The sequence below is a fragment of the Sardina pilchardus genome, chromosome 10 (genome assembly GCF_963854185.1).
Source record: "Sardina pilchardus chromosome 10, fSarPil1.1, whole genome shotgun sequence".
NCBI classification, from domain to species: domain Eukaryota; kingdom Metazoa; phylum Chordata; class Actinopteri; order Clupeiformes; family Clupeidae; genus Sardina; species Sardina pilchardus.
In genome coordinates this window covers 21,243,365-21,254,138 of record NC_085003.1, presented here as the reverse complement: position 1 = coordinate 21,254,138, position 10,774 = coordinate 21,243,365, and the positions used below count along the sequence as shown (strand labels likewise).

General features: G+C 43.2%; 1 protein-coding gene across 1 annotated transcript; it reads left to right on the top strand.

The window, feature by feature from the left end:
- Positions 1-4,837: 4,837 nt before the first annotated feature.
- On the top strand, positions 4,838-9,140 carry alx1 (ALX homeobox 1). Its single transcript, XM_062547901.1, has 4 exons — positions 4,838-5,054; positions 5,756-6,060; positions 6,551-6,679; positions 7,988-9,140. Exons 1-4 carry the CDS (start codon positions 4,838-4,840, stop codon positions 8,330-8,332), a joined length of 996 nt encoding a protein of 331 aa, XP_062403885.1. The 3' UTR covers positions 8,333-9,140.
- Positions 9,141-10,774: the final 1,634 nt, after the last annotated feature.

Here is a 10,774-nt window from a genome sequence, read left to right as displayed (position 1 = left end):
CAAAAAGGAGCGCATCTCATACCGGGACAAGCCTGTCCAGCTGAGTGGTGGCTGGGGAGGGGGCAAGAAGAGGGCTCGAGTGTGCAAGTAAAACACACGCACACAGCGCGCACACACACACACACACACACACACACACACACACACACACTGACCAGACCCTGGACAGGAGACAGGAGTGCGCTTTTTTGTCTCCGCCGTACCTTTCGTTATTGCATTAACAAGCGTTTCTCCTTGTGTTCCTGTGCTGAGAGTGTGCTCGGACAAAAGCACTTAACCAGCCTTAAAATGAACATTTGTGCCTGAAATTCTTTGCAGCTGCTGTTTCAAGCCTTAAAATTGGCTTCCTCTCCTGAAAATTAATTAAAGGCAATGGATAAGGTATAGCCTAAATATCTGCAGGCCATCTCTGAACGCCTATTATTCTCGGGTATCAGGGCCTTGAGCAGGTCAGTGTAGCTCCAGCATTGTGTGGACCTGAGCCCAGACCACTTACAAATGACATGCTTAATATGCAAAAAATGACGAGATAAAAACCAGCTCAGCCACGTTCAACACACGACTGTTTTCCCTTTTCTCCCGACCCTCTTAGCTTTCATGCCACACACTGTTTTAGCGGCTGCCATTAAAATAAAACATAATCCTCACTGCCACAGAGAAAGAAAGACATTGTAACAAAATCAAGTTGAATAAATTGTTAAAAAAAATTTCAACATGTTTTCATAGTTATTTCTGTTATTTCCATTATTTCCTGACAATTGCAAGACAGAACTTAGTCACCAGTGAAGATAACATTCCAAAATGTACCATTATCATAATCACAGTGAAGATATAAAAGATACTCTTGAGAACTGGATGATTTTATTCCCCCTAGAAAGTCATCTGACAGCAATTTTCCTGAAAGCCAAACAAAGAATCTAACAACTAGAAAATATTCATCAGAAAATAGCTTTGCCCATCCTCTATCTACAAACATTGACCTTACAATTAAATTGTTGCTTTGTTTTATTAGTTGCACATTGGCGTTGCTGAGTGGATGATTTGTGTTAGTGTCTGAGTGAGTCGTGCTGTGGTGAGCCCGGCCCGCTGATCTGTGGCCTGGAAATGATACGTTAATCACAGTGAAAACAAATAAGCGTGGCCGGGGAGTATGGCACCCTGTCAGGAGAAGTGTCTGTGTGTGTGTGTGTGTGTGTGTGTGTGTGTAGGGTCTGTTTGTCTTTGCCCCTGCATATTCATATTCACTCTGCTTGTGTTTTGGCTGTGCTCGGGCACCGTTGCCTAGACGCCGTGTGGTGCGGACCCCTGAGTATGGCGGCCCCGGACCCCCGTGCTAACGGCCGCTAGCGCCCCCGCGTCGTACCACCACGTGAGCGTGAGCCCTGGTCTTCCCTCGACAGGACGGACCTCTTCCTCTAACTGACGGTGAAAACATTTGTCTCAGAGCCGTGTTATTAGACTAAATAGAAAGACCACTGTTGCCGGCCATACTCTCATTGTCATTTTAGCTAGGTGTGGATGTCCTTAGTGGTATTATTTTAACATCTGAGGCAGAACACATATGCACCTTTGTACTTTAAAGTACTTTCAGTACACTTTATATATTATTGACATATTTTAAGTCATATTTTACTTATGCGGGTCTCCATACTGCCTGAGACTGAGCTTCACTGAGTAGCCCTGCTAGCGAGAGCACTGTCTGTATTATCACAGCGAAGCAGAGCTCAGGCCATTTGTCATCCACAGATGCCCCGTATCACTGTGGAGTCATCAGGCTGAGCTGCTAATCTAGCGCACGGCCGGCCCAATGTGGATCTGCAGCGGGTTAGCGAGACACTCAAAGGCAATAAAGGCCCGTGTAGGTTTGTTTGGGTTTCTAATGGCCTACATTTGATTTAATTAGCCAGGCCCATATTACAGGGGGGAAATAAATCTGGATTGGTTAAAGCCGGTACCACAGAGGGCTGCTTCTGACATGAGGCAAAGGCTTTACGGATAGCTCCAGCCGGTCACCTCGCCTCGCCTCACTCCGCGTCCCGGCCCAGAGATGGGGGCCCTCGGCTGGGCTGACAGAGGTCCAGCAGGCCCTTGTTTCTGCAGCTGCTGCCCCAAGCCTCGGTTCGAGGCGAAGCCGTTTATTATGCTTTTGATGACTGGTAGGGCCGTGAGTACACAAACCCAGCTGACATATTTGCCTCGACCCTCGTCTCTCGCTAAACCGGGGGCCTGCCTCTTCCGACACCAGTAAAAGGAGAAACAAACAGAGCGTGATGCAAACATGGAGCATGAATCTGCCATTCACACTCACAGTGATCTAGAAAAATCTGTCAAATAAAGCCATTTTAAATAATTCTTCATATCAAGACTTGATCTCAACTTAGTATATTGGAAAGCCACACATGATGGATGGAAAATTACATTGCCACTGCCACATTTGTATTGCATTGCAACCCCAAGCTACTGGTGAAACTGTACACCACAGAGATCATATGCACAGAGGTTAAGGTCTCAAAATGTGTCAGCTAGAATTTTACTTTGTCACCTATCCTCTGTTAGATAGCAGCCTAAATGGCACATTATATTCCAATTGACAAGATATAACTTACTTAAAGATTAATTATATATTATTAAATCTCTAGAATACTAATAATGTTATTTATGCCCCTGTGGAAAGACTAAAGGATTTTCCTCTTGGGGCAATGTATTATATGTCTAACCATTGAGGAATTACAGTCTTGTAGCTATTGAGCTACTTATTACCCCAGAGACAGAGAAACGTATGCCGCTGTCCAGTTTGCAAATGATGGCATCTGGCATCAATATTTCTGTCGAATTAACATCAATCCGTTTAACTGACATTTTTTTACGTATAGCAATTTTTGTAAAGTTGTATTAATATGTAAGATCTTCTGCAGAGAATTTAGGAAATGAAATAAACGTTTTCAGCTGAATTGATGCTCGTGGCTTGAATTCCCAGTCCTAGATCTCAGCAAACCGCCACGAACTTTGCGCATTTTCTCCCCAGCGTGGTGCCGCTTGCGGGGTCATTTTAGAAGCCAATAAGAAACCCCCCTGCTACTTAAGAGCACTCCTATTTATTTTTTATTTTTTGTGGTGTGGCACCCGCCAACAGTAGGTATTATCGGTGACCCAATAGCGAACTTGCCTAGATATGTCTAGCTTTGCAGGTGGTATGATTTGTGGAGAAGCCAGAGGATTCTCCGCACCTAAGTTAGGATAGAGGGGAACAGCTCTCAGCAGTCTTTTAGCTTTGATTTTCACTGCAATAGCGACTGCAAAACGAGCTGTCGTGAAGTTATTATTTTTTACGCAGAGATAAAAAATATCCTGCTGCATGGCATGGAAGTGTGGTGGCAGCCCATTGTTTATGCTTTATTTTGTCCTGTTTTGTCTCCTAACGTGTATCATTGGCAATGTCACTTGGAATAACCTCGAATTACCAGATTGAAACTCTCATCCTTAAACGGATGCGGATCTGTGCTATTGTTTAATTCTGAATCAATTATGCATTGACAGGTTAAACAAGCTGTAACCTATCCCGTGATTTACTGACATTTGACCATTTTAAGTTTACAAACGTGCACATTCTTAAATGCACGTATAGGCGTTTTACAATGCACTGACATTCTGCCATTGAACTGCGCGTTGCTCCCTGACTTCGACCCTTTCACCAATGCAAAGTTCCAGAGATTCTTACTTTAATTCGATTAGCAAAGCTGGGCCTTCAGACGTGACACACTGACTTCATTTAGACTATTTCAATATTTTGGATAAATGTTTAAGCATTTTCACATAATATAGGCCACATACAAATATATATATATATTTTTTTTGTCTAAATAGACAATTGTAATAATCCGATTCTGCGTGGCATTGCGAACTTCTTTGTCTTTGTAAAAATCTCAGTTTTGCACAGCAGTAAAAAAAAACCGTTTTGGTATATCATTATAAATTAAATCGTTTAAGTTGATTAGAACAAAATGTAAAATGTTTAAATGTATTAAATATAAGAAAATAACGCAATTTCCATCGTGAGTTTTTTTAATTTATTAAGTAAGCCTACTTAAATCTATTCAATACTTTATTATTGATACAAGTTATTTGTGCTCCTTGTATTAAAAAGCATTTGAATCAAGTAATATTTTGGTCTACTACTGTACACGATTATTATTGTTATTATTATTAGTAGTAGTATTATTAGGCTATTATTATTTGATAGTCAAGGGAAAATCTGACATGATAAGATTATACTTGCTAAAAACAGGAAAATAATTAGTCTAATTCGGCCAAATGGTAAAAGAAAAGTAGCTTGGTAAAAGACGTTCCAAATCCTTGTCACTGTAGGTCTACTTCACAGTTAAGTTATAGTTGCAGTATGGCACATAGATAACCAACTATTCAATGTTGGTCTACTTCATTTAACAATTTGCTGTGTCAGTTTAAGTAATGTCTGGTTGTTACGCTAGATTGTTGGCATAGTCGATTTAACAGAAGTTGATGAAACTGGCATATATCCTCTTTTTTTTTTGCTACGTTTAAAGTTTTTAGCACTGGACAACATGCGCGCTTTCGATTCTCATAGAGGAGGTGGAGCCTCTCCATCTCCATATTCAAAAGCTGGGAGGCTGTTCTAGGCGGCCCGCTGCTGTTGCAGTTATAAAGAGGAGCTCTTGGTCTCTTTAAGACAAGACAAATTAACGGCTTTCACAAATAATTGGCTTAAGGGGTGTTGCCACTCTCTTTAATGTATAGCATCAGCACAGCTTTGGGTTGACTTTGACAAGCGTTACACGCGCTACGGGCCCTCCAGACGATGATGGAATACATGAGCGACAAGTTTGCCATGAAGAGTCAAGCACTTAAGGGCGATTACTACATGGGATCTGGGGGAACGCTGGACCAAGTCATGGACGGTCTGGACGCGGTGCAGTACTACAACAAGAGTTCGCCCAAATGTGTGCAGGCCTTCTCGTTACAGAACTCGGAGCACCACACGCGGATTGACCGCTCCTCGCCCTGTGACAACCAAAACAGTAAGAAGTTCTTTTTACATGTCAGAAATTCTCCGTGCATTGTAGGCCTATTGCATCTTCTTGTCAGCTATTCTCTACAGTGAACATTATGGAAAAGCTTCATCAAAGTGCTCAGCCATAAGTGAGTTAACTACATGGGCTGTTGATTGTCGAAAAGGTGCACTTTCAGAGGAAAAACTTTTTCGAGAAAACTTTCTATTTTTCTTCATCATTGAGTGAAAATAGCAGTTAATCAGTTAGTACACTCTCACATGTTGTTAGCCTAAATTGACCTCGGCCTATATTTTTTATTAAAAATAAAAATTCTCTGCTTGTGTTTGCATTGGGCATGAGGCTTACACGCCACCTGAAATGTAATGGTGTGACCTATATTCTGTCTTAGATGCACGCAGCTATTTTCCCTCCTTTCTGTGTGGAGAGCGCATAAGTGCAAATGTCGACGTTAGTTTACGAGCTAATGTCTGCCTTGAAGTCAAGCTGCTATCATTTTGATGAAATAGAAAAAAGGCCTGTGTGACGTTTTTCGTAGTAGACCCGTTTCAACACAATCTTTGTAATAATTGTAAGATTAGTTGGCCTACATGTTTCGAGCCAGTAACATTACTATGAATGAGTAGGCCTATTGTCACCCTTATCATTTTGTCATTAAAATAAAGTTTAGATCTCTTGTGGCTGAAAATTATATTTGTCTTCTCTTGCAGCAAATTACTGTGGTCCTAAAAGCGAGGAGGACAGTTTACACTCGGATTTGTCTAGGCCTATGGACAACTGCTGCAATCTGAGAGCGTCGCCAGTCGCGCAAGGCCCGGAGAAAACGGACCTGGAGGACATCGGTGAGAAGTGTGACAGCAATGTGTCAAGCAGCAAAAAGCGTCGGCACCGCACCACCTTTACCAGCGCTCAGCTGGAGGAGCTGGAGAAGGTGTTCCAGAAGACGCACTACCCGGACGTGTACGTGAGAGAACAGCTGGCCATGCGCACAGAGCTCACGGAGGCGCGAGTCCAGGTGAGATCACCAGCAACTGATTAATTGTCTATATAGCCTACCCAGCTGGCATAATACTACTACTAATAAGTCGAGGAACTTTGACTATTTAAGGCACATTTTCATTAAAATGATGCCATTTCAAGGGCAACAGCTATAAAAGACTGGTGATTTAAAGTTGCATGATATTATTGGTGATAGAATGTGTTTGTGTTTCGTGTATTTAACTTGTAATATATAAACAACTTAATGTTGATAATGTTGACTCAAATGTGATAAATAATTGTTCAAAACATTCCTGGAATTGGAAAAGCAAACGCAAGCAGGAAAGTGATCAATTTAGTTTAACCAACGTTTTCAAAACTAAATTCCTGTTTGGAAAGGTTTTTGTTATATTCTACTGGTCATATCTTATATAACATTCATATGTATAGTCAGTGTTGTATAATGTAGATGTTCTTTTTTTTTTTATGCCTGTCAGTATTAATATATAAAAACATTTTCTCCTCAGGTATGGTTTCAGAACAGAAGGGCAAAATGGCGTAAAAGAGAGCGGTATGGGCAGATTCAGCAAGCAAAAAGCCACTTTGCCGCAACTTACGATTTATCGGTGCTACCGAGAACAGACAGCTATTCTCAGGCAAGTTTTTGGACCTGTTCATTATTTGTCTGTCTCAATGAGACGTTCCGTAAAAGTGCAAAAATAGTAAGAATGTCGGGTGATTAATTGACCGCTTTGGACTGCGCTGCTGAAAGCTCAATTATTTTAGCTGCGAATCCACTGACCCCTCCACCCGGGACAGACCCATCACTCGCGCCCAAGAAGGCCGCTTGAAGTTCATGCTGAATTATATCACGTCCAGGGTGGTTTGAAATTCATTATTTGGAACATTATTCTAGATAAGACATTGAATTGTAACGCAGTGACACGCCTGTGGGATTCCCGGCACAGAGGCCAACATCTCACCTAAGCAATGATGAATAGTCTGTCTGGGCGCAGAGACACTATTACGGTCTAATTTTAATCGCGAAAGCGTTATCATAAATAAAAGTAAGACTGTCGTTCTTGTTCACTTGTTAAGCATATACTAATCCGATACATAGCAGCGTAATCAAAGATGAGACGTACATACGTTGGGTGCGGTCCATTTCGAACATTTTGGGATAGAAGACGCTCTCACGATAACTGACAAATATAATTGCGTGGGATTTGCTTTGAAGATTTAAACACCACAGCTACGAGACCTCAATGCCCTGGCCAACATCCAGTCAAAAATTCCATTGAGCATATTTTGTGTCCTCTCATATGTTTCCTATATAAACATTACAATAAACCAATCTCTTTTCATAGAGTTAAATGGGATTTGGTTTTATAGTGGGCTGCCGCTATAACTGGAGGACGTAAAATTGTTCCGCTGTATTTGTCTTGGTTAGAAAAGCATTGCGAAACTTGGGCCTTAAATGTTGAGAGCATTTCCAGAAGATTAGAAAATACAGTGTTTTGCTTTGTTTTTTTTATTGTGTCATTTTTATATATGTTGAAGATGCACATAATTATTATTTCTTAAATCCTATTTGACTTCAATTCACATTTTCCAAGAGCTCACATTTTCCAATAATTCACATTTTCCAAGAGGTAGTGTCATGGCCTCAAACTGATGTGATACACTATTTACAAAATGTTATGAATCCATAATTTGGTTTGATTCTGGTTGTGCAACCCCTTCTCTAAAATGAAGTTTTCTCTGCCTCTTTGCTATGCTTCCCACAATAATAACATTTGCTTTTACTTTTTTCCGCATTGTTGATTGACCATTCCCTCATTGTACAAAATTAAGAGAGCTTTCAAAGACACTAAATGGAATATAGTTCAGAAACATTTGTTGCCACTCCAGCCACTTATGCTACTAGACTGACCAATGACCTGGCCCCAATCTGTCTCTTTCAGATCCCCAACAACCTGTGGACGGCCAACTCCCCTGGCGGCTCGGTGGTGTCGTCCTGCATGCTCCCGCGCGGCTCCCCGCCGTGCGTCCCGTCCCCGTACCCCCACTCTCCGCGCGGTGCGGACCACACCGGCTACGTGGGCTTCCCCAACCACCAGCAGAACCAGTTCGGCGTCAACCACGTCTCCATCAACAACTTCTTCGCCGACTCGCTCCTGGCCCCGCCGCCCAACGGCCACGCGGCCGCCTTCGAGACCAAGCCAGAGTTCGAGCGGCGTTCCTCCAGCATAGCCGTGCTGCGCATGAAGGCCAAGGAGCACACGGCCAACATCTCCTGGGCCATGTGAGCTGACCGCTCAGTCCAGCCCACACTAGCACACACTAGACTCTAAACGCAGCCTTGGCCATGTGAGCTGACCGCCCCGTCCAGCCTACACTAGCACACACTAGACTCTAAACGCAGCCAGGGGAATGTGAACTCAGTAACAACATTAACGATAATATCTGATGGTGGTTATGGTGATGATGATGATGATGGTGGCAATAACAGTAATATTAATAATTATTATTAAGAGTGAATGTCAGAGGTAGAGAGTGAGAAGATGCTGGACTACCACAGGATGGGATTGGTTCGTCCCGCCTCGGACTGCCACATCGCCGCATGGGCAGCATGTTCTGGAAGCTTCCATTGTGTCCCGATTGGATGTGTCTGCGCTACGGGCTGTAGTCTCTGCTTTCACACGCAACACAGCCACTGCGGTGTCGGAACATCTGACCAAGAAGCTGTCACGTCTCCAGTAGACAAATATAAGGTGCAATAAGTGACTTGTGTCCCAAGACAGAAATCCTCCATGTCCCACTATAATCCGTCTCTGGAGATTCATTGACAACTTTTGTGTGAATGCAGAGACATTGGCCTCGTGTCTGAAAGAAGAGGATTTGCGAGATGTTTGGGACGTATCTGAGCACTGTCTACGTAAGAGGCATGCTGCTAACTCTGGCGTCGGGAGGGTGAAGACTTGCGCCGTACACTGCTCCGTCTGCTTTGTCTTGTCAGTGGTTGTGGTGAGCGGAGAAGAGACTGACGTACTAACCCGCTCTGCAGACCCAGCAGAAGCAGCGAGAACTCTCCGTCTGAGCTGTGGCACAGACAGACCTCCTTGATAATATAATTTCTGTCAAAGTTTTATCAAATTAAATGATGTAACACAAAAATACTGTGCCGATTTCCCTCTTGTGTAATGAATGTGAAATGAATTGACAAACTTGTGGGTACTAGTTCACAGGCTACCCTGGCTACCCTGGCTATTTTCACTATATATATATATATATATATTATATATATATATATATATATATATATATATATACATTTTAAATGATTGTTCTTAGATTAGAATTTTGAGAAGTAGAAATAGTTTGGACTATACCTACAGGGTCAAATGTCACATTGGCCAATTTCCTTATTTGAGTTATTCTATCCTATACAATCCTTACTGTGGTAATTTTAAGTGGTTTTAAGTGGTAAGTGGTCATTTTAAGTATGTTTTAGTACCTTTTGATTACACTTTATCCGTTACTTTATTTCCAGAAGGCGACGTAATTAAGAAAAAAAAGCTAATTTGCCTCTTGTTAAACTTAGTCAGAAGGACCATCATATTAGGATTTTTCTTAAATTATCATCATCACAGATAATACAATTGTGGTTTTGCCTAGCTATGAAAAAAAAGTTTTAAAAAAAAGTTACTCAGCTAACCCTGGCAGTAGTAAAAAAAATCTGTTATATGCTGAAAGGAAATTGCTGCAGTGAGGACCAACTTTACTTGTGTGTCTTCAGTCAGTCTTTATTGTTGTGTGGAAGAGTGACTCACTCAACCTTTATTTATTCTATCCTGAGGGTTCATTGAGGGTAGTCCTCATTTTCAGTGAAGCCGAGATTACAGCGATTAGTGATAGAGCGAATATACCATGAGGATATCTCAGCTCACCATCTAACTGTGTGTGTGTGTGTGTGTGTGTGTGTGTGTGTGGGGGGGGGGGGTGTGTAGTGCAGTGCAGACGTCTACACGTATAGGTTATACCATATGAGGCCTTCATGTGGGGGATCCATGTATCTGAATGGCCATCTACTGCGCCCCAAAAACTCCCATTTCCAAAAAACAACTGTTGACCCCCCCCCACGCTCTGTCCCTTAGCACCCCATCCTCCGGGTGGGGGCCGTGGGCCGTGGGCCGGCCACGGGGGGGGTGATTCGGGGGAGGGTGGCCTGGCCACTCGTCCTGAGACAGATGAGGCTCCGCAGCCTGCTGCACATCTGAGGGAAGCGCGTCCTGTGCCGGCTCCTGCAGACTAGATCCATCAGCAGCCCGAATGGGTTTGACCTGACGAGGTGAACCACAGCCATTAATATACACACACACACACACACACACATATGCACACACACTTTCTCTCTCTATCACACATAGACACACACACACACACACACACACATGCACAGACACTTTCTCTCTCTATCACACATAGACACACACACACGTGTGTGTGGGAGTGCTGGTTGGGGAGGCGAGGGCTGGATAGAGGGATGGCTTGGCCGGGCTCTTCAGCGGAGCTGTCTGGGTGAAGAGACGCGGCGCTACATCAGACGCGGCAGGATGAGCGATGGAGCAGCGCAGCACAGCATGCAGGGCTCCAGGGACCACCCACCCCTCAGCGCTCACGTTCCGCACCACCACCCTCACCTCCACCAGCAAGACCCAGCTCACCTCCACTCGGTTTCATAGAGCGTG

Coding starts and splice junctions, on each gene's coding strand:
- alx1 (XM_062547901.1), top strand. CDS start 4,838: ATGGAATACATGAGCGACAAGTTTGCCATGAAGAGTCAAGCACTTAAG. Junction 6,061..6,550: donor TCACGGAGGCGCGAGTCCAG/GTGAGATCACCA, acceptor TTTTCTCCTCAG/GTATGGTTTCAGAACAGAAG. Junction 6,680..7,987: donor GAACAGACAGCTATTCTCAG/GCAAGTTTTTGG, acceptor TGTCTCTTTCAG/ATCCCCAACAACCTGTGGAC.